We start from the raw sequence: 24,375 nt of genomic DNA, 5'->3' as shown, positions 1-24,375 counted from the left end.
TTAGCGTTCTTTGAAAACAAAAACAAAAATATTTTCAATAACTGATGTTTGTTTTTTATTTCTAAAATTTTAAATTAAAAAGGTAATTTTTTTTGGTTTTTTTTAACAAATTTGTATCTTTTATATATATATATATATATATATATATATATATTGTTTATGCAAGGATATGCACAACAGTGTATTTCAGATTGCAGCTCGAACTCGGCCTCCGGACCGATCTGAATACTTGGGCGGACCTGCACAAAAAGGTGAGCACTCCGACGATCAAGTCAGTATAGGTCAGATTCCCAATTTAATTCGAGGTCAGAAATCATCGTACCTGATCGTGGAGTGAGGTCCTCTACTTATGGGTGATAGTCCCGCTAATCTCGCGACGGTTACACCCGGTAACCTCGGGACTGTCGGTTACACCCGGTAATCTCGGGACCGACGGTTACACCCGATAATCACGCCGCTGACAGTAGCTCACATCGGCCCCCACCGAGCTTCCCGATAGATCGGACCTCGGCCAGGTTCACCTCGGCCCTCATACTTAGTATTTGTCAACGCTAGTGGTGGTGATCTCGACGATCCGAGCTGGGGCATGACTCATGGTCACCTTGGGGCACCAATGGCTGTCCTCCACGTGTCCAGGGTATTCTTTCCCCCAAACATATATATATATATATATTTATTATGCATTTTATAAGTTAAGAATGATAAAATAACCTGTAAAAAACTAGAAACAATAACAAAAATAAGAAACTTGATTTTGTTGCTTTCAAAAGTTTTACATAATTTTGAAAACATTTCTTAAAAATAAGAAACGATAAATTGAACCGTTGCCAAACACTTGTATTTTTAAAAAATTGGATGAAACGTCAATGTTATGAAATAGGCCTTAACTCTATGTTTGACATTAGCGAAGTGCAAATTTGTATGAAATAGTTAAGAAGTTAAAATGACGTCACTAGTTGTAGTGTATGTTGAAATGGCTAGTGAACGTTTAAGATGGAAAATTAAGAGAAGAAATGAAAGAATTTGGTGATTTATGGCTGAATCTATTTGAATGCGAGATTTTATTTATATTTATTTTTTTTTGGGTTATAATGGTGTGATGATCAAACTTTTATGGAATGATCATATGTTGTGTCATTGTCAATATAGGACTCTTGAAATAGGGTCATGAGTTAAGTAGGGGTTTGTTGAATGATGTCGGGTAGGGTTTCCTAGTTTAATTACAAAATAAGGACATGTTTTGTATGCAATTCAAATTCTGTCTTTTGTTTTTCAGACTCACTGAATCAAATAGATTAAATGAATATTTCTTTCATTTGATTTTGAAAACTGTTTTCGAATTATGCGATTCAAATAGTAGAAATTCTAAATGTTTTCAACGTTCTTGGTAAATATAATAAGCTCTTTTCATTTTTTTTTTGGTTAAAATTGGATTATGTAAAATATAATATATTATAAATTATAGTGCTGGAAAATAATAATTCTACAAAATTTATAACATATATGTTAATAAACTAAGGAATATTATTATAAATTGAACTAAATATTTAGTTGGTAACTACCACTAGTTTGCAAATATATTACTAAACACTTTGAAAAAAATTAAGTTGAGATTCAATTTCTATGTTTACTACCGAATATATGAAAAAAACAAATGAAAACATGAAATATAATATAGTTTTTCGATGAATTATTTATTTTCAAATATCTGTTTTCATATTACCAATCAAACGGCGAACTAAGTTTCATGTATCATATTATTGAGCCATTACTTTTTAAAAATAAAAAGACAACTTTAAGAAAGAATAGCTTTGCTCTATGGAAACACTCACATTTTAAAATGTTGTATTAAAGTATAAAAAGAGAGAGGGAAAGAGAAAGGTACCAATCACATTTTATTTCAGGTACTCTTAATATTTGCCTATCTTATGTCACGTTTATTTTGATGCTTATATTTTTAAAATGTTATAATTTTAATCTATATTTACAAAAGTATAATACAAATTCCATATACAGAAAGACCATATAATATAATTCTATGATAAAAATTTAAGAAACATTTCATGTCAAAATTATGATTGAAAATGAATGTATCATAACCCAAAGGGATAAAAAACAAAGAAAATATAAAAAGCAGAATAAACCCTTTGAAACTACCATTCAAGATATACCAAACTAAAAGTTAAAAGAAAAACTCATCAATTTCTCCCATTATTTATATTTATTTTAGAGATTCAAAGGAGTAGGCCATTCCAGAATAGTTCAACCTTAGGTCAATTGATTAAAACATATATCTTGAACGACTAGATATTGTTGGAGTGCAAAATTAATTGGACGTAAATTGAACCTGTATTTATTTAAATAAAAGGAAAAAGAAAAGAAAAAGAGAAAATATGGGTCCCACATGAAGGAAAGAGATTCATAGGGGTTAGTTAGGTGGTCATGATATGAATGACAAAACTTTAAAGCACATTATTCAGAGAGAGAGAGAGAGAGAGAGAGAGAGAGAGAAATTAACAAAGTGGAAGCTGCCAAATTCATAAGAAAGAAAGATAAGAGAGAAAAGAAAAAGGTCAGGGGGAGTGTCGGTTACCCCTAAAACTGTCCCAACAGCTCATCTTTGCCTACTAACCGACATTACCATCTTAGCCCTTCCACCAACTTCTTCTTTCATTTACAAAAACTCGGGTCCGACTCAACATCGAAGTGGTCTCGTGTGCAGTCATTGTGTTGGCGAGTTTGAATTACCTGTAAAAAAGTTGAAATTTAAACTTCTGATTTTAAAAATAGTAAATGTTTTCCATTGCTGAACTATGCTCGTATCGATACCTCGTTATTGTTTAAATATTCAACTTCAATTTTAGGGTTTGATCAGTAATGCGTTAAAACGGTTACCCAAATTTTCTATTTTAGAGCTAACTAAGTTATGATTTTCTTGAGTAGGCTAAGGAGAAACTAGAGGGACACAAATGAAAATGACTAATAGATCAACGTTTAAAGGTAGTTTGAAAGGATCAAAATTTGTTGGCCATGATAAAGTTTAGAGAGGAAGACTATATTTAAACCTTTTTTCTCTTCCTTTTGCAAATTTATTTTTTAGGTTGAATATATAATATGTCCTTTTATATTGTGATGCTTTCCAATTTTGTCCTCCATCTCTCTCTTTTAAAAGAATATTAAGTCACAAGTAGAAAAGGGTTAGGGGTAAGGATTTGTTAAACATAGTATTTTCTTGTTTTAAGAAGAGGTTTCATAAATTACATTTTCTTCGACACAAAGTAGAAAATGGTAAGAATTTGTTTAGAGTTAACTAATATTATGTCTATATATAAAATAGAAATACTACTCGTTTTACACGTAATTCCACTGGTAGCTAGCTGTAATAGTTTAACCGTGTATTCATAATGAATTTTTTTATTATTATTTTTTAAAAATATTGCATTGTAGAGTGTGATTATTTAAACTTTTTCAACATTCAACCTATAAAACGAGATGACTAATCTAAATTCAAAATATACTAAATGCAATGTTTTTCTAAATAGTAAGATTTTGATTGGAAAAAAAAAACACAAATCTAATACATTTGGACAAAATGACACACGAGAGACATTTTTCTACATTTTCAGCCTCTTTTTTAGGATAACACCAAATATTTTCAAACAATAAAAAAAGTTATTGTTAGTTTATGAAAAGATTGAGGAAACACAATGAAGATGGCGTAAGAAGATAATGGTGTGGGAGACAAAAAATCTAGCAAAGTGGTGTGGCGTGTGAAGTTTAAGCTTAACACAAGGCTCAATGCTACAATTTTCAAAAACAATGCCCCAAAAATCCTGCCTTAACATATGCAATAATCTCCCACAAAACACCAAAAATCACTCCCATTTGACCATCAATGTCATCACTATTTTTATTTGACTCCCTTTTTCAACTTCTTCCAACTTAATTTGCCAACCCCCTTCTTCTTTTCAACTATATTTTAGTTAATTATCACTTTAAAATATCGACTTCGTGTTCGTCGATAGATTATCTATATTTTTCTAATATAAAAATAGTTCAATTAGGCTAATGTTAAATTATTAATCAACCAAAAAGCTTAAGCTGAGCTGATGGAGAGGAAATAATTACAATACAAGAGTTCGAAGACATAACCTCCCTGTTTTGATACCATGTTAAATCACTTATCATCCCAAAAATTTAAGCATATGGGTTACGATAAATTTAACTTTTTATAGATACTTTAATATCTAGCTAGATGTATGGTCAATATGAATATAGTGAAAGTGGATAAAGATACCTATTGACTTCTTTGAGATCTTTTCAATTTCTTCCCCGTATTATTGTACTGGAAAATTTAGTTCAAATTTTCACGCCCTAAAAGAAAAAGTAAGAGATTGAGGCAAATATATATTAACTTTTTTGTTAAGAAAAATATAGAATAATTATTTGAAGAATTGGTGTCAAAATTGGGTCGAAATCACATCCTCAATCTTCCAAAGTTTTGCGGGAGAAATAAATACTTTTGGACTATGAATAGGGTGGGATCCTTTGGAGATTTTTTTGTCATTCCCATATTTGACTTCATTTTGATAAAATGTCTTTGAAAGCTATAAATCATCAAACAATTTTCTTTTTCCTCGATTTCTAAAAATGTTGAGTAGATTGAAATAAATCAATTTGTCAAAAGGAAAAAAAAATTGAAATAAATGACCAAAGGAATAAAAAAGAAAAAAAGAACGCCGAATTTTTGTTAAATGACAAAATAAAATAATGCATTTTCAAATTTGTCACAACTGTTATATTTTTATAAACTATATATTAGTGCCTTTTTTTAAATATAATTAACTAATATTAAGTACGTTTATTGTTGTGAGATTAATTTAATATTGATGTAAGCAGTTCCAAGTTGGCATTAAATGTTTTTTTTTTAATTGCAACTTCTTCAAAAGAAAAATGAAAATCTGAGTAATCGAAATTAGATAATATGAAATTCGTTGAATTAAAAAATAAAAAATAAAACGGTGGGTCCCACTGCCAGCAGTATCATTTTAATTTTTACACATGGTAAGGTGAAGCGCTAGCTACGATACCCACCGCGTTCTCTCCCCTTTCATTTTCACCTTTTTCTGAAAAGGATCAAACATAAATAAATAAATAAAAACACATAATTCATTTTTTCATAAAACATTAAAGTAAATAAAATTTTAATTTGATTTATCCAAATTAAAGACAAACCCCGACGGCCAGCTTAATTAAGTAAGAAGCATTTCAAGTCATAAAATAATTAGGGTTAGAAATAGACATACTAATAATTGCTTCCAACGACAACCGATAATTAAATATTATATATTCCCAAATCACATTTTCTTTTTATTATTTTAGAAAATTATTTAACGAAATATCTAAAAATTAATTTAACCCACCACCCACTGATTCCCCCCAACAAATGCCTTCGAAGTTTATGATTTCTTTCTTTATTGTCAATTTTTTTTTCCTTGAAGGGAATTTAATAAATAACTGAAAACTATATATTTTATGTAGTTGAATAGTTGTTTGATCCTGTTCGTTAGCGTTGGAAAGGACCACATCTTTTAATTTTTTTATTACAAAAAATTAATAAAATAAAGAATTTAAATGCCATTTTATTTTGGTTTCGATTTAGTTCATTCTAGTATTGTGCTTTCAAAATGTTTACTTTAGTCTCTTGATTTTCAACTCTCATGTTTTAATTTATGTAATTTCGAAATATTCGTTTTGATTATTGTACTTGACTATTTTGGTCTCTATTTGTAAAATTTATACACAATGAAAATTTTGTAATACAATGTATGACTATATTTTAATAAATTGAATGAATGCAGGTTAAAATTTTGATCAAAATAAAAATGAAAATAAGTGAATCAAGATTGTTACTTTTTAAAAGTACAGGAACCAAAACAATCGTTTTAGAAGTAAAAGTATTAAAATGAACAAAGGTTTAAAATATAGGAACAAAAATAGATGTTTTAAAAATATATGTACAAAAATAAACTAAAACGAAAGTATAGAATACAAAATAGTATTCAAACGCAAAAGCAAGTATAGTTTGACGGTTATTGACATATATCTTCAATCAAGATACTGTGAGTTCAATCTTTACTTTCACATATTCTGCTATTTTGAAATTAATCAAAAGAAGAAAAAAATATATTTAATAGCAACTATGAAGTTAGATCATGTGTTTCCTATTTTAACGGCAATTCTTCAACTGATATTTCATTAATTGGAACTGAAATTCTACCGTCTACTTGCAATGGATAGATTTCCCTTTTCTATTTTTAAATAATTTTTTAAAGGTTAACGTTAATTTTTGTCTTTAGTTTCTTAAGTCCATATTTTCTAAGTACCGTTGCAAAACATTGTTTTTTCTTCCTTTTGTTTGTTTGGTTTAAATCATCAATTAGCCAATATTAAACTATTATAATTTTATTTTTAAATATTAAAATTTAACTCTCAAGCCTAGTCCATATAAATTCTGAAACCTTACTTTATTTTATCTTTATTTTTTAAACTTTTAATTGTGTATCTAATGCACTACTAAACATCCGAATTTGACCAAAATTAACCCACCGTGTAATTCTCATATAAATAAAATAAACGTGTAAAAGAAAAGTTTTAAAAGACATTAATAAATAGTCCGTTAAAATTAGAGACTAAAATGGTAATTTCATGAGTGATATAATTTTTGTAAGGTTGGCAGAGATGGAAGGTGTAAATAGTCAACGAAAGCCACATCCTAGAAAAATGAATCTTAACAGTTAAAACTTTGCTTTCTTTTAAAATATTTTAAATTAATTTAATTGTATGATTGAGTACATCAGCCCCTATAAAATAAAATCCCTCTAATTTTAATTTTATATATTTTTTTATAAATTTTTGTTTGGTTTTTTGGGTTTGGGCAGCCAGTTGTTGGGACACAAAAAACAGTAGTAATTTTTGGGTGTTTTAGAAGATAGAGCAGATTATGAAATAAAATAGAAGCAGCCAACCAAACACAAAACTAAGTAAATTAATAGTAAAATTAAAGACCCAATTATGATCCCTCCTTTACTATATATACACCCATTTCTCCCTCTTATTAATCACTCTCTCTCTCTCTCTCTCTTCCTCTGCCTCTCTACTGTAATCCCAATTCTTCAATTTTTTCTTGGGAAAAAGCTTTTGGTAGCAGAGGCAGGAGAGAGCCCATTGGGGGCTGGTTTTAATTGTAAGAGAGAGAAGAGAGATCAGCCATTTTTTTCATCATACAGAAATTTATATTATAGAGAGAGAGATCTGAGTTGGAACTTGCCTTTTCAGTGTCTGAGTTACCATATTTTCAAGGATTTTCAGTTGATTGCATACCAATTACAGATTTAACCCACTCCCCCATTTCCCTTTAAACTCCTCACTGATCTGTCGGTAGTTTAATTTCATCCTCACATTCTGTGTTTGATCTTCGTCTTGAGGCCGCCATGGGAGAAGCTTCGCAGATACTGTTGCCCGAGAGTTTCCAAGGCGGCAGAGGCGATTTCACAGAGCAAATTTGGCTGATATGGGAGCTAATCAAAGCCCCATTGATAGTTCCCGTGCTGAGATTAATGGTTTATATTTCACTCGCAATGTCTCTCATGCTGTTCTTCGAAAGGCTCTATATGGGAGTTGTCATCATTCTGGTCAAGCTCTTCTGGAAGAAGCCCGAGAAGCGCTACAAATATGAACTCCTTCAGGATGATTTGGAAGCCGGAAGCTCCAATTTCCCCTCTGTTCTCATTCAAATCCCAATGTTCAACGAAAGAGAGGTACTACACTAATTCTGTTTGGATCCTGCATTTTTGTTTCCATCTCCGGTCGAAATTAGCTCTGAAATCTGTGTTGGCTTGTTTGGTTCAGGTTTACAAGATCTCCATTGGAGCTGCTTGTGGACTTTCATGGCCGGCCGATCGCCTCGTCATCCAAGTTCTTGACGATTCTACCGACCCTGTCATTAAGGTACTATAAAACCAGATTGATTTTTCATTTTTCAACTCAAATTTCTGCGATGTGGGGTTTTTTCATTTCAGCTCCGGCATTAATTCGCCATTTCTTTTGCTGCTTGTTGAGTCGTTTTCTAATCTCGTGGCTCTTCTGTCCCCTTTTTCCCACCCATCATTTTCAATCCAAACCCCAAATCACGAAAGAGCAAATTTCACAACAGAAACAGAAACCACTCGTTTCTTAAGATCCCAATCGAATCAATCTGCTTGTTTGTTGTTGAATGGAAATGCAATTATTTTGGTTTTTGCAGCAAATGGTGGAGCAAGAATGCCTGAGATGGGCGAGCAAAGGGATAAACATAACCTACCAAATCAGAGAAACCAGAGGAGGATACAAAGCCGGAGCTCTGAAAGAGGGGCTTAAACGGAGCTACGTCAAACACTGCGAGTACGTGGCCATTTTCGACGCCGATTTCCGGCCGGAGCCGGACTATCTCCGGCGAGCCATTCCGTTCTTGGTCCATAATCCCGATATCGCCCTCGTTCAAGCTCGCTGGAGATTCGGTAACCACTCACTCTTCTTACTCCACTCCCAGGCCATAAATGTCATTAATCAAATTTCTAATTTTGTTTTAATTTGGTTTATACTCATCATTCCACCTATAATGTTATATAATGCCTGCCTGTGCCTTGATTTTTTTGATGGGTTGGTTTAGAAATTTCAACTGCACGTATTTGTTTTAGGGAATTTAATTAGCGTTAATTAATTGCATTACCGTGTTTAGTTTAATTACCTTGTTGGAGTGTCGGTGGTCAGTATTTTTTTTATTTATATTTATATTTTTCTTTTAACGGGGTGGGTCTTTCTTTTTTTAATTTCTTTTTTCTTGTTGTATTCATTTTTCACTCTCATCGTCGGCGGGCGAGATTGGATGCAAGGGGTGGGGCCCGCACTCACACAAAAAAGAACCATCAATCACGGGGTGGGGCCTACCTTTCCGCAACCCCTCTCTGCCACCATGATCGGGACACATGTTCTACAGAGCTTCATCACGAGCTGTGGGCCCCACCCTCCAGAAAATAAACGAAAAATAACAATAATAATATTTTAGCATTATTAATAACCGACGAGTCAAGAATCAAAATCTTCTTTTTTTTCCTTTTTTTTAATATATAATTTTTTTTGATACTTTGCCTCTCTCTCTCTCTTTTTTTTTTTATGAAGAAGAAACGTTTTCCCTTTAGATTTATAAGATAGTATAATGTAATATGATTTAGTAGGTGAAACTTTGGACTAGAATTGTTTAGTTTAATTGCCGCATTAATGGACCGTAATGTCCCTCGAGAGAAATTAATTGAGCTTCGTCAAAATTTAATTTCATTAATAAATGTTGGAGTCTTTTTTATTTATTTAATTTTCGCCTCTGAAATTATTCGCCGAAATGATGTAAGCGTTATAGCCTTCTGCGGACAGTCAACATCCTGTCCCCAAAACCTAGCAGGAAATGGCAGTGTTGTCCGGGGTAGAACTGTCATTTCGCATGTTGAAAATTTTTCCTTCTATTTTTCTTTTTTGCCATCTCCGGAATGTACGGGGTCCGCGATCGAAGGATGTGGGGAGGGGTAGTCTTGTCATTTAGAGAAGTTGCCTCCACTCTCCACGTGCCTTTCCCAGAAAATTCCTTTTTTTTAATTAAAAAAAGTTTAGATCTTTCTTTTTTATTTTCTATTTTTTGGTATTTAAAGTGATTCGTACAATCAGCGCCTTATTGGTAGGCCTCGTTATTGCTACCGACACTACTCGGTTTGTCTTGCTCCGGATGACGTGGCACATGCTCCGCAGAGATCACGTTAGGGGTAATACGGGAATTGTGTGAATGAATTTGCAGAGGTCACCGATTTGTTCCTTAATTAACTAATCAAAACTTGCCAACTCATCCCTCACATGAAAGTTCCTCGGGGTGGGCCACTCCCGATCATTGCCCTCATGTCCACGTGGCCTGTTTCGTTCTTCTTCTCCTTTTTTTTTTTTTTTTTTTTTTTTATACTCTGCAAGCTAATAAATACAAATTATAAACCGGTAAAAATATTATTATAACATTAATACAATGATTTCACTGTAGTTGTTGTTGTGACAATAATTATTCTTCATAGTTACTTGTTGATTTGAGTTGGGAAAGTCATTTTCAGTTTATGATTTCGAAAATTCCCACCCAACAATCATTTTTTTACCTTAGGAGAAAGGGTTGGAAGCAAAATTATTATTTTTTATTCCAGAATTATTTTTAACCTTTTTTTTTGGGTTTTCTTTTGAACAGTAAATGCAGATGAGTGCCTTTTGACAAGGATGCAGGAGATGTCTTTGGATTACCATTTTACAGTGGAGCAAGAAGTTGGTTCTGCCACCCATGCCTTCTTTGGCTTCAATGGTATTTTATATCATACTTAACTCTATTTTCTCACTTGAAATAGGCAAATCATACTCTTTTTATCATTTTTAACATGGATCTTTTAACATGTCTCTTGAGGATGGCTCTTTTAGGTTCATTAATCTTGGTCGGATCCCATTTTTTGATCTGATGCTCGTTTTAGCTTTTGAATTTTGATATCATATTAATATTCATGTGTTACATTTCAAAATCAATTGGCTGAGAGTTCTGTCACATTTATATTATAATCCTTATTAAGTCTCTTATCTCGGGATACTTAACATAAATCTTGCAAAAATGGGAAAGGAGAAACATAGGACATTATCGAACACATATAATTTCTAAAAGAAGAAAAAATTCCTATTGGGATTCTTGGAAGGCATTTTTTTGAATTATGACGTACGTTGCAGGAACTGCGGGTGTATGGAGAATAGCTGCAATTAACGAGGCAGGTGGGTGGAAGGACAGGACCACAGTGGAGGACATGGATCTTGCGGTCCGAGCTAGTCTTAGAGGATGGAAATTCGTCTACCTCGGTGACCTGCAGGTGAGATAACAAGAAAAAAATACATCTTTATAGTCATGCTAAAAACCAGATTCCTCTGTGTTTTGTCGGATTAGCTAAGTAAGCATGGATTTGCAGGTAAAAAGTGAGCTTCCTAGTACTTTCAAAGCCTTCCGTTTCCAGCAGCATCGATGGTCTTGTGGTCCTGCAAATCTCTTCCGCAAAATGGTCATGGAAATTGTCAGAAATAAGGTTATTTCAAGGCTCTGCCAACATATGATGCTCCAAATAGTTCCCAGAATTCTGTCGTTTTGTTTTTTAACTCCATGTTTTCTTGTTGTTGCAGAAAGTTAACCTGTGGAAGAAAGTTTATGTGATTTACAGTTTCTTCTTCGTTCGGAAGATCATAGCCCATATGGTCACTTTCTTTTTTTACTGTGTTGTTCTTCCCCTTACCATTTTGGTTCCTGAAGTCTATGTTCCAATCTGGGGAGCTGTTTACATTCCTTCAATCATCACCATTTTGAACTCAGTTGGAACTCCAAGGTTTGGCCCTTTTTTTGTTACGTCTCCACTCAATTCTTTTTTACAGAGCCTAAAATTAATCTTGCTCATTCAAAAAAAAAATGCAGGTCAATTCACCTTCTGTTCTACTGGATCCTCTTCGAAAACGTCATGTCGTTGCACCGTACGAAAGCGACGCTGATCGGCCTGTTTGAAGCCGGTCGAGCCAACGAATGGGTTGTCACTGAAAAACTTGGAGATGCTCTCAAGAACAAGGCAGCTAATGATGTCAAGAACAAAACAAATGCCAAAGTGCCTAAGATAAGATTTAGGTTCAAGATTGCCGACAGGTAAATACAAAACCATCTCTCTCCTTCCAACTGAATTTACGGTTAAAGAGTGAGGTTGAGATCACGTTTAAAAGTAAAACCTCAAGTGATACATTTACGTGAAAGAAAAATACTTACCCACATAGTATGAATTTCTACTTTCTCATAAGGATTCATTTTTCTATTAAAAACATCGTGTCAAAAAGTTAGCAGGAGCTCCTATTGACTCTATTTTTCTTCGAAAGAAACTCGTACTTTTTTCGTGCCAAACTCAACCTAAAACCCGGGCTAATGTTGTTGTTTTTGTGTTGAAACGAGGACAGAATCAACACATTGGAGCTGGGATTTGCAGCATTCCTGTTCTTGTGTGGATGCTATGACTTTGTTCATGGGAAGAACAACTACTTTGTGTACCTTTTCCTTCAGACATTCAGCTTTCTGATCACTGGAGTTGGCTATGTTGGAACCATCATCCCAAGCTCTTGAAAAGTGAAAATCATTTCCATTTGTTTAATGCCCTTTTTGCTACAAAAGTTATATATATATATATATATATATATATATATATTTATATATATGGAAAAAGAAAAAAAAGTATGTGGGGTTGGTTCTAATAATTAGTAAAAGTTGATAATGTTCTACAGAAACAGTAGCCTGCCTAACTTAGAAGAAGGGGATTTTCAGGCAGTAGTTCAGGTAAAAGCCTCAGATATTGAAGAAATTAGCCAGAGCTACTTGCAAAACTCAAGAAGAAGAAGAAGAACATGAAGAAGATGAAGAAGAAACAGGATAGGATTTTAAAGAGACAACAAAAATGGGGGGGGGGGGGGGGGGGGGGGGGAATTGCTATGGGTATTTTCGTCATTTAGATTATTGTTTTTTTGAATTGTGAAATACTTTTTTGTCATTTTCTGGGGTTGGTCCATTTGTTACTTTTTCCTTAGCTTTGTGGGGGAATAAAGCTCATGGATTGAAGGGTGAACTTGTAATAACACTTGTTTACCATTTCAAGTTTTTTCCTTTTTTTTTTTTTTGGGACAGAATCATTTTGCTTATTTTTTTCTTCTCTTTTTTTATTTATTATTTTTTTTCTATTGGTTGTTAGAATTATGTAAGAGTATCATGTTTGAAAGTTGGATAGTTTTTATTTACTTATGGTCAAATTATATTTCCGTCCTTGCTATGTCTCTTTTTAATTAATCTGTATTACTCTGACAATTTGTTCTGTAAAATAGTTAAAATTCTTGATGGTTAAATTATGCATGTGTCCAACCAATTAATTCAAAATGAACCGTTATTCATATACCTTTGACCTATTAGACAATTTAAATAATTTTATTGACCAACTATATAAAAAAAAAAATTCTAAGAGTACAGAAAACAGAATTAAAAATTGTTATTAAAGAAATTTGACTACAGCCAAAATAATTATTGTACGAAACCCAAAAAAATGAATGAATTAATTAATATGGTTACAGGCCAGCTTTTACTCTGACTTTGTAAAGTGTCGGTGGGGGTGAGATAAAGATTTTAAAATTACCCCAAATGGGTATTTATGGTATTTCATTGGCAATTTCTTGAAGTAGAAGTGTCTTCATCATACTAATCTCTTTAATTTTATTTTTTTAATTAAAAGAATGAATTTTTTGTTTAGTTTGGATAAGCTTGATGGCCACACCAATTATGAATACCTATTGGTAGTTTTCTAATAATAACACTTCATTTAAGTGTGTGCAAAGCATACTTGAGCATTTTGAATTAGAGCTTCATTATCACCCAAACAGAAAAAAATCTCAATGTTTAGATATTTATATACTTTAACGCGATATTTTAAAATTGATCGGCTTGTTATTTAGTGATATTTTTTCTTATTTAGAAATTTATTTTCGTGAAATGAGTTAGCAGAACATGATAACGGTAGATGAAAACTCATCTTGATGGGGTGATTCTTTGTATATGAAGGACTTTAACATTTCTCTTGTTTAAAATAATAGTCCAAGTAGGTATTTAAAAACATATCCGTTCCTAAGTGGATTAAGAGACTAACTTCTAAAAATATTTTTATTATAGTACTTAATCTTGTCAGTTCATGTTCTCACTTAGGTACGTTTCACATGGTGTATGAGGTAAGACACCAAATTAGTACTCAAATTTTTCTTTAGTGTGTAGATATTTTTCAATATTCTTTCCTGTCTCATTTAAAATTCTTTGTTTATGAAAGGTCGGGGCAATATCAATGAGTAGTATAGGTATAAATAAGCTAGGACAACTTTTTAATCGAAATTTAATGATAAAGACAAAAATGGATTTTAAAAAATAAATACTAATTTGCAGCTTGAAAGATACTAAAAATAATGTTATATTTATACTTGGCTTCATAAGATTGTTAAGATAAATTTCTCTATAGATAATTATGACTAATTGTAAGGTATTTGCTACTGAAAATTTATGATTATATTATGATTATATGATTTTTTTTTGTTGTTGTAAATTTAGAAAATTATGAGTAGCAGAGGAGCATCAAAAGCAAGTTGATCTGACAAGATGCTCAAAATAATAAATGCCCACATAATAAATAAGTTAGGAGGGGATACCCTTTTCACATTTAACCCAAAATTCCCTCTCCAAGAAAAGTTTTTTTTATTTTATTTTTTATTTTTTTAAAGACCATCTCATAAATGAGACCAGATAAAAAGATTGAAAAAAATTATTTGTTACCCCTTAAACTTAGCAAAATTTTACTCCACCTCTAAATTTCATCAAATTGAACCTTAAATTTAAATAAGAGTAGCCAATTTTTAATTTTAGAAAAATTATATTAAAACCTCAACAATTTAAAGGAAATTAAGATTTGCACAGAACCATGTTTAATTCATACACAAATTTGTCTATTAAATTTATGCAAAAAGCTTACAAATTTCAAAAGAAAAAAAATTGTTCAATACTATATATCAATTTGATACCAATTCATTTAACATATGAGGAATATTTTTTTTAACAAATTTTCAAATGAAAACCTATAGGAGGGATGAATTGTAATATGTTTTAAACTCTAGGGTGAAGGTTGCAATACTTATCAGAATTTAAGGTGCAATTTGACGAAAATAGAAGTTGAGGATAAAATTGATACAAATTGTTAAGTTCCCGGTTAAACATTATATTTTTTCCAAAAGAAAACAAACAAAAAATTATTTTTTTAAATGAAAAATCTGAACGTAGTTCTTCAAATCCAATAAAAAACTGTGTTTTTTTTAAGTCACAATAATGTGTTAGTTTTAAATTAAATTAAGTGAATAATTTGATCTAAAAATTTGTAATATATTATATTATACAATACACAGAATGGTTTGTTTGTTTGGTCTCATTTTTAACGGGTGTGATTTTTTCATGGTATCGTATCAAAAGAATGGCGTCTGAATCGATAAGTGATATATTCCTAAAACATATGTAGAGAGAGCAAATTCATGCAGACAACAACGATCCTCAAAAATAATATTTAAGTACTTATTTATCAATATCTCTTTTTTTTTTGGTACGAGTTTTTCTTTTTTCCAAATATTTGATGTGACGGTTAGTATATGTATCGATTGGTAAACATTTAACTATTATTCTATCCAAAATGTTTCTGAGAAAAAATAGACACTTGCAGACCTAAATTGCATTTCAATTTCTAAACTACATGGAGAGTTAGTGGTAATTCATAATTTGAGTTTATCAACCTAAACACAGTTTAACGATTAAAAATATTATCTACTATAAACGTTTCAAAACATGCCCTAGTCTATTCCATAATTGCAAAGTACTCTCAAAGAAAACATATCATCTGATACCATATTAAGCGAGAGAATAACTTAAAATGTGTCATAATGTTATTGATGAAGTAAGGTCTATATTTATAGACCATTGGTGCGCTTGTGTTCACAATTTTAAATGTCCGTCTACATGTCTATATGTAAATCGACATGTCAATGTATCCATGGTTTCGACATCGACTCTAGAGGTATATCGACATTTCCATAATATTACCAAAAAAATCGACAAAATATAAAAAAATATCAATTAAATTTCACTAATATAGATATAGTATTAATATTAATTATTTTTAACTGGTTTAGAAATATTAAACCATTATTTGTTTATTTAAATATTTTTTTGAGTTTTTTATTTTTATAATCTTTACGAAAATATCCATCAACACTGATATTTTATCAATATTTTTATCGACATTTCCATGAAATTGAGATCTCGATATTCCTATCAATATCGACATTTAAAACATTACTTATATTATATGAATGAATAACTATTCGTTTAGGATGAATGGAACAGTTTTTTTTAATTCTGAATTAGAATTTTGTGAATTTTGGAAAAAGAGTAGTATAGAGTGTTAAGTCATCTGACGTAATTGAGAAAAAGGGTTAAAAATAAATAATCTATCTTTTATGATTGAAACTCATTAGCACCAAATATGTGATTTACAATTATCAAACTCAAAGTGGATAAATAAGCTTTGCTGAATTTAAGGTCAAAGTAAGCCATAATTGGACATGTGGTAAAACTTGGGTCATAATTGAAAAACTATCATTTTGCTCTCAAATTAACTTCAATAAAAATACTTGTAATTACGTGACTCTTCAAAAGTTATTTATCATTGTATCTTAAAAAAGAAAAATAAAAAGAAAAGTTATTTATCATTGATTATTTCGGTGAGAGTTTTAAAATCAAACTTTTCTTTAGAGGCCAACTAAAACATAGTTTCAATTGGTCAAGGTACTTGCCTCTAATCAAAAGATAAAAGAGGGTGGATTTAAATTTTCACTATATATATTTTATTAAATAAATAAATAACCTTCTTTTTAGAAGAATGATAGATGTTATTAGGGGGATAATTTGCATTTTGGACCATTTTGATGAAAATGGAACTAACAGAGGAAAAAATAAGAGTAAAAAAAACTGTAAATTTATAGAGCAAATGGATGTTTTAATGGAGGTTAAAAGTTGAATTTTTATTCTTTATAAAAAATAAATAAACGTGCATTATTTGGGAAAGAAGAAAAAGAATAAAAATTGCTGGCTTTGGGGTTCGAACCCACGCGCACTTATGTGCAGAAGATCTTAAGTCTTCCACCTTAACCTCTCGGGCAAACCAGCTGAGATGACATTACAATACAAAAATAAGTTTTACTTGCTTCTCGATGCAGTTCTGCCCACGGATAATCTTTTTCTCCATAATTTTAGTAATAAATTTCACAATTCAATTACGGCTACAGTAATTGATTAACTATGTGATGATATCATTTTTTAGGTAAAAACTATATAATACATAATGACAATTGTGTTGGGTGATTGAAAATCATAAAATATTTAAAAGGCAAGTTTTGAAAAACTGAGGTGATTTCAGTATATTTAACCTAACTATTTTCAATTTTGTATTTATCTCATAAATTCGTAAGGTTAACTTCAGAAACTATGATTCTTCGACGTACCTTGATTCTGGATTAATCTAATAGTTTTAAGAGAATCTGACTAATTTAATACTTACGCACATATTGATTATTTTTTTTAATGAGTAGTGAACTGGGGCAAAATTCATCCATTTTTTTGTCCCCCTAGTCAAATATTATGATTTTGCGTTAATAAAACAATTTTTTAATGTTGATATAGTACAATGAATTTCCATCTAGCAGAGATTACCCTAAGGGGGTCATGGCATTGATCGTAGCTCCTAATAACTTTGAACAAATTCTCAAAAAGAAACATTTATCCGCTTTCATTTCCTCAGAAAAACAAAATACAAGGTTCCAAAATAAAAATGCAAGCCCATCAACAGACACTGCCTCCCTACATAAACACTATTCATTCGAACAATATGGATACAGTAATTAGACCAGAAAACGTACATCAATCAATCAAAACTATCAAAATTTGGACATTCATTTCTCGTTCTATAATCTCCAAACCCTCCACAAAATTTCAGCCAACCCTGCAACCTATCTAGAAAAGTAACCATATCGAAGCTGCAAAATGATATGCCATCTCTTCCTTCTACTTACCCCCATGCTTAGCCTTACTGTGTGACTGAAGTGCCTTATCCGTACCAAATGACCTGTTATAATGGGGACACGACATCAGAAACCTCGAAACGTTATATTTTTCAGTAAGTAATCTCTATAGTGACGAACATACTTGTTGCAGGGTTTGCAAGAGAACTGGCCACCAGATTTTGGGCTCTCTGACTTAGTAGGAGTTTTAGCAGACTTCTTGGCAGGGTGGGGAGTAGCTGTATGGCCACCCTTCTTCGAATCTGGCAACAAACAACCAACAAGTTCGGCATCAATTCTACTCGAATGGAAAACAAGCCACACACTTGTAAAGCTAAGCTAAATTTTGATCACTTGATAAGGAAAGAGAAAGGATAACTAAAATTTGTCATTTTAGAAACAAATGGTTAAGCCCGCATGTTGGTACGAAATAAATGAATGGTCCAAAGAATCACCAGTCTTCTCAGGCGAAACTAGCTTTGCCTTCTTAGCAGGAAGGGGAGTCGTCTTGGAGGCAGACTCATTCAACCTCTTCTTGGTTGATTCAACCTACAAGGACAAAAGAAAATCAAAATGATGCTATCTATAATGGACCAACGTATAAAATGTTAAAACTTTTCATGTAAAGAAGTACAAAAAGAAGATAAGAAACTATATGACCACAACACCTTCTTTGGTGTCTCCTCATCACTTTCAGTACCATCATCTTCATCATCAGAGTCGCTACTGTCAGCTTCGAGCATTTCCTATCATTTATCAAATACGTAAAATATTCATGCCTAATTGAAGAAACAATGAAAACCTCAGGTAGTCACCATTGTCCATGATAATGGCTTCACTAATCCTCAATATTTACTGCTTCTCACATAAAACGACTGTACTCCAAGATTTTGAGTGCTTGTCAAATGAATCATAAATAAAAGTAAAAAACTATGAAGTATGAGATATGTAATGTCAATGACAAAGCCTTTAACAAAATAGGACAGTAGAAGAGGAAAATATAGAATTTCATTCCCTAATGACTTCCCATAAAAATATAACTAGCAGTGGATTACTCATACTTAGTCATCTGATTTTCATATTGATGCATCAAACAATTCTCCAAGAATCTAGAAAAGTGCAATAATCTCTTTTATACTACCTCATCAGACTCTCCATCAGAATCTTCATCCTCATCAGACTCATCTTCCTCATCCTTGCTAGGTTTTAGAGGCTTCCCATCTGACTTCTTTGTAGATTCAGACTTTGCAGCATTACGTTTTTCAGCAACAGACTTCTCCTCCTCCTTCTGACTAGGTTTTCCTGAAAGTAAATTAACGTGAGATAATTCGTTCAGAGTCGGGCATATTTCCTACAACAAAAATACTGTTATGGTTACATAACGGGATGAATATACCATTCTGAGCAGGGGGCAGCAATTCAAGTTCTTCATCCTCTGAGCCAGAATCAGAATCTGAAAAGAACATTTAGTTAATCCACTTCTCAAACTCATAGAAGAATCCAAAAAATAAATGTTTGGCTGCAAAGATTTAAAGAAGGTAATAAAACAACTTACCAAGATAATCATCGGTGGAAGACAGAAGACAGGAGGCAGTCAAGGAAAAGAAACATCGCAATCACAGAAAAGTACTAAAAAATGTCCCATCATATAACGTAGCATTATGCAGCTAAAAATCCTTATTAAGCTAATTAATTCAAATACAACAATTACGGAAGAAAGACTTCAAATCATGAGAGCACTGCAGAAAATAATCTTCTACCATATGTACCAAATGAAGTACTTTCTTAATAAAGTATTATAAGCTTCATATAATTGTTTATATAAGGGAAAATAAAAATTGTCAAATTGAAAAGAAAGGATATTGTTCCTGATCCTCTGCAAAAGCCTGATATCCGCAACAGTAAACACTTCCACCCTTCCCGTTGTGGGAGAGCTCAAATTCCTTCTCGAACACGAGATCAAAAGATAGGTGGGGGAACTTCTCTGCTGAGAGAATTCCCAGAACAAGCTTTTGGTCGCCAATCTTCAAAAAAATAGTCACGTTTTCATTTGCTTTGTCCTTCTTTGTTTCACCTATAGTGGCCTGCACAAAAGAAACTCCTCAGAAGAGTCGACACCAAGGATAATAAGTAGTTCGACTGGGAAACAAAGAAAAACGATACCTACCTGTGATAGATGCAGATATTTTTGAAATCCAGGCTTCACAACAAGTGACTGACCAGGCTTAACTTCAACACCTAAATCCCAACAAATGTAATTAACAAGCCGCAAATAAGGTATTCGTGATAGTATTTAGCAATCAAAACATTACGAGACAAATGTCAACTGCTTTCGCTACGACGACAAGACAAGTAGTTCATCAGAAAGTGACATTTCGAAAATTGAAATCGTAGTCTATATACCCAATCCCTCCATGAAAACTGAGAGGCAAAAAAATTGGTAAAGAAAAGGCCGAGCAAAACGTTAAAGACAGGGCTAGAGCCCGCATACGAATAAATAATACATTAGCGAAAGAAAGGTGCAGGTGGATCGTGTGGTTTAGCTAGAAATAATGAAAATGCAGAATCGCTTACCCCAAAACTCCATTGACGGTACCAGGAAGAGACCCTAGGGTTTTAGAAAAACCTTGAAAAGGGGAGTGAACTGTAAAGCTGGGATTGAAGGTCGAAACTGTTTGAAGCATTTTATAAGGGAATTGCCGCCAGCATTTTTGCAGCTTAGGGTTTCAAAAAATGGAGCGACAAATTTTGCACTGGGCCTGGGCTTGGGCTTTATTTCGAAAAGTGGATTGATTTTATGGGCTGTAATCTCATAAGTCCAATAAGATGTGTCTATTTATCTCAGCCAACTTTAAGTCGGCAACATTTATTTTTTAATAATTTTTTTAAGCACATTTACTTCTTAATAATTAATTATAAGAAAATGGTGACTAAAATATGTAATTATGATGGTTTCTATTTTTACTTCCATGTAAATTTTTTTTTTTTTTTGTTGAAGAATGGGTATCATAGATTAAATAAGGGGCAAACTTTAAAGAATTTAGTGTATTTATTTGAACATTATAGCCTGGGCTAAAAATTATGTGTTAAGTGCCCATAAACACTAAGAACATGATCTTGTTACAAATTCATGAAGTGAAATGGAGTTCCTCTTAAATTTATGTATACAAAGCAGAAAGAATTCACGGTTTTTTTTAATAACTTAAAACCTACATTTATATTATACCCTTCTGTGAATGACTAAATAAAAATAAATAAATTTCGTTATTTATTTATTTCCTCTAAATAAAATTCGTTGGTTTGAACTCATTCCCTCTAAGTCATTTATTATTTACAAAGGCACTTATTGACCACTTGAGCCATCCCATGACGGTTAAGATAGCTCAAATTATTATCCATGTTCAAGTCATTGGATATTTAGATCTCTTCATTGTTTGTAATGTATATAATATTCTTACCATATTATCACAATTATGCCACTGATAATGATGAAGCATTACAAAAGCATAAACCAAAGCCAAGAAAATAATCTTGATATTTGAATTCTTCCAATTACATAAAAGCTTAGTGAATGCGTGACAGTAAATTCAGTAATGAAATAAAGATATTCTACCCATAGGTAAGAAGATCATTGAAAAACGTTGTTCAAGTTGATGAATGCTCCTCCACGATACCTCGTAACTTAAATAAGTGAGACAAGAAGCTCTTAAATAATCTCAGCTTAATATACTGCAGAAACATGACAACTGTTAGATAAATATGTTAGAAGACAACTGCAATCTTTTGGAAAGAGGGAGAGAAAACTTACTTGTACAAGTAAGAAGCGATTCCAAGAATAACACATAGAAGAATAATATCAATGCAAAAGTTTTGGCTGGATCTCACCTTCGAATACAACACAGGAAAAAAGGGTTGTTCGTTAGGACAATGCTTGCTTTAACGAATGAAACGACAGGCTCGGATAAGACATTAGTTACCTCATAGAGTGTTTCCTTGAGTCTAACATTAGTATTTTTAATCTCATTAGTCACCTTGTCTACCTGTAGAAGTGTCAATAGCAGAACCAGCTAAGAGACTTATCATTTGCTCAACCTCGACCAAACAAACTTGTAAATTCTACCTTTGCGTCTATCTCGTCGATTAATGGAACTTGCCTGTCTAATTCCTGCACAAGGATAAAACCAATTAGATGGCCCAAAAGCACTATTAAACCACTTAGTTGTTTTTCTTTCACTACTGACCTCATTCATTTCATGAGCTAGATCTTTCAGCATATCCAATCCTTCAGATATGATATCGAGACCTTGATCCTGTAAAGATTAACGAAACAATTGTATAACCGATCTTCATTTTGCAGGAACGACAAAAACAACCATCTCGCTCTTTCCTTTCTTCGGTGCTAAATTTTTTCTTTCCAAATGATGAGGTAGGGATGTATGAAGACCCTTTTCTTTAGAAAATCCGAGAACAACTCCTAGGTCCATTAATGTGAGAATATATTAGAAAGATTAAATTTGCCCAACTCATTCGATTTGATCAAGCCTCTACAACGTTATTTCTTTCTCATTCGTCTAGTGCAATTTAGTATGAGCTAATAACAAATTTCCATGGCAGAAAATTGGTAAAGAAACTCACATGCCTGTTTCATCTTCCGCATTTCATACTCCTGCCGAAACTGACTCGATTCTTCACTTTGCTGGAAATACTCGCTCTCAAAGTTTCCATCTAAGATTTGGTCATAAAACAATGAAGCCTCATATAGTTTCCCATTTAAGAAAGTAAAACAAAAAATGAACAAACATAACATATCTCTAGCTTGATTAAGAAACCTGATGATGAATCAAACTTGATGTTTTTAGATGATGAGGAGGATGCCCATCCTCCAGATTGTTTGCCTGCTGAGGTAGCCCCATCCGGTATCGCCTTAATCCTCTCTTCAAGCGCAAGAACAAGGTCGCCTCTCACCGCAAGCTCTTCTTTCGGAACCCCTTTAACCTGTCCTCATAAACAATCACATTCAATTAAATTAAGAGATCAAAAAGAAAAGAGAGGAGAAAGCCAAAGCCCAAATTAGAGCGGGGAAATTTTGTTTTGACCTTCTTGCGGGCCAATTTATGGAGCTTAGGGACTTCGTCCATCAATCGGGCCTTCTTCCGGCGTACCTCGGCGTTCATCGCAACTGCAGAAGCCCTATTCTTCTCAGTCGCGGCGGTCTCAGATTTCTAAAAAGAATCAATTAATGTCGGGCAATCCAATCCAAGAATTAGAAGCAGGAGGAAGGGAGATTGGAGAAACCTTGAGAGCGGCTTCGATTTCGAGCTCAACGGCGGCGAAGAGGCGAGCAAAGACATCGTCTCCATAGGCATTGAGCTCGCGCTGCTTCTCGACATCATACTTGTCGTATTTCTGGCAGATGGCGTCGACACGGAAGATGATGTCGATGACGGTCATTTTTGCTCGGAAGGGAGATGAGGATCAGGCACAAATCTGGAGGACGAAAAAGGAAGAAAGATTGAAGGAATTGGATTCTGGTTGCGTTTTGTTTGGTTTTGTTTGGATGAACACCCATGAAATTGGAACCCATCTTCTCTTCTGACTCTCAGACGTCCAGCGGACAAACCGGTTTCGAAGATGCAGGAGAAACAGATTGGCGGGTAACCACCCTTAAATTATATATATATATATATATATATATATATATATATCTTTTTTGTTTTTGTTTTTTTTCGAATGCAATCTAACCTTTTATTTTTTAAGTTTTAACAACTTTAAAACTAGGAAAAAGAAAGGAAAAAAAAAAAAGAAACCAACTTTAAACGACAAAAAAAGGTTATAATATGTACTCATAAAAGATTTAGAATAAAGGTGAGGCTAAGTATAAGTTAAATCTAAGATGTTTGGAAGTTTTTTTTTTTTCCTTTGGCCCGGTGGATTTCGTTTCACCCACTTAAGGGCTTGAGTTCAAAACTTTTTGGATGTAACTATTTTTTTTCTAAAAATTAGAAATAGATAAAAATTAAAAAACAACTATGATTATAGTTAAACCCTCGCACTTGAGGATAATGGTCCATGTACGCAGCAAGCCAGGGAACATTTTTTTTAAGTAATCTGCACATGTATCACTTGACTTCATCTGAAATTTATCCTAAATTATTGAAACTCGTCCATGAATCCACAATTTTCATAACTTGGGTGAGATTTATTCGAACTCGCTCAGTTTTGTATGATTTTTGGGCAAGTTTTTGTTGAACTCGTCTGAGTTTTACATAAATCCCGCGTGTGTTTTCCCCAAGTTTTGCCTGAATCCTGGATGAAATTTAGGTGAGATTCGACCTCAATATTAATGGTCATGACCCAACTATTAAAAAAATCAAGAGGCCTAAATTTATGCAATATGGATTAAAGTCCATTCTAATTTCAATAAACCCAAATAAAAAAATATCATTCGAGGTCAAAGTTGTATCTCAATTACCATTTGAATGGGATGAAATTTGTGTCTTTCCCATTTTGAAGCCCAACATAAAAAATGATACCACCAAATGTTAAATTGAGTTTTAACTTACGATTTCTTGA

At 32.7% G+C, this 24,375-nt stretch overlaps 3 protein-coding genes and 1 non-coding gene across 5 annotated transcripts; 1 reads left to right on the top strand and 3 right to left on the bottom strand.

Annotated features, from left to right (window-relative positions):
* Positions 1 to 7,126: 7,126 nt before the first annotated feature.
* Positions 7,127 to 12,937, top strand: CSLA02 (cellulose synthase-like A02). The gene is made up of 9 exons (XM_022284825.2): positions 7,127 to 7,820; positions 7,912 to 8,010; positions 8,306 to 8,558; positions 10,313 to 10,423; positions 10,834 to 10,970; positions 11,067 to 11,180; positions 11,275 to 11,474; positions 11,561 to 11,782; positions 12,085 to 12,937. Exons 1-9 carry the CDS (start codon positions 7,494 to 7,496, stop codon positions 12,245 to 12,247), a joined length of 1,626 nt encoding a protein of 541 aa, XP_022140517.1. The 5' UTR covers positions 7,127 to 7,493; the 3' UTR covers positions 12,248 to 12,937.
* A 3,892-nt stretch (positions 12,938 to 16,829) lies between these two features.
* On the bottom strand, positions 16,830 to 16,912 carry TRNAL-UAA (transfer RNA leucine (anticodon UAA)). The gene has a single exon. It is a non-coding gene; the product is annotated as a tRNA-Leu (tRNA).
* Positions 16,913 to 17,510: 598 nt separating this feature from the next.
* On the bottom strand, positions 17,511 to 20,530 carry LOC111011296 (histone deacetylase HDT1). The gene is made up of 10 exons (XM_022285003.2): positions 20,377 to 20,530; positions 19,970 to 20,040; positions 19,666 to 19,886; positions 19,358 to 19,371; positions 19,199 to 19,255; positions 18,944 to 19,104; positions 18,471 to 18,548; positions 18,258 to 18,351; positions 17,948 to 18,065; positions 17,511 to 17,867 (listed from the first exon to the last, which is right to left on the bottom strand). The coding sequence occupies exons 1-10, from the start codon at positions 20,387 to 20,389 to the stop codon at positions 17,807 to 17,809; spliced, it is 888 nt and encodes a 295-aa protein (XP_022140695.1). The 5' UTR covers positions 20,390 to 20,530; the 3' UTR covers positions 17,511 to 17,806.
* Positions 20,531 to 21,309: 779 nt separating this feature from the next.
* Positions 21,310 to 23,452, bottom strand: LOC111011250 (syntaxin-71-like). Of its 2 annotated transcripts, XM_022284948.2 has the most exons (9): positions 23,098 to 23,452; positions 22,899 to 23,024; positions 22,632 to 22,797; positions 22,442 to 22,527; positions 22,044 to 22,112; positions 21,923 to 21,967; positions 21,780 to 21,842; positions 21,611 to 21,687; positions 21,310 to 21,531 (listed from the first exon to the last, which is right to left on the bottom strand). In XM_022284948.2, exons 1-9 carry the CDS (start codon positions 23,251 to 23,253, stop codon positions 21,519 to 21,521), a joined length of 801 nt encoding a protein of 266 aa, XP_022140640.1. In that variant the 5' UTR covers positions 23,254 to 23,452; the 3' UTR covers positions 21,310 to 21,518. The 2 variants fall into 2 exon arrangements, with proteins under 2 accessions (XP_022140640.1, XP_087977114.1); XM_088120988.1 differs by lacking the exon at positions 21,310 to 21,531 and having other exon boundaries at positions 21,607 to 21,687.
* Positions 23,453 to 24,375: the final 923 nt, after the last annotated feature.

This window comes from Momordica charantia, assembly GCF_013281855.1.
Source record: "Momordica charantia cultivar OHB3-1 chromosome 2 unlocalized genomic scaffold, Mcharantia_2.0 BLBB01000002.1, whole genome shotgun sequence".
Classification (NCBI taxonomy): Eukaryota; Viridiplantae; Streptophyta; class Magnoliopsida; order Cucurbitales; family Cucurbitaceae; genus Momordica; species Momordica charantia.
This window is presented reverse-complemented; position numbering and strand designations above follow the sequence as displayed.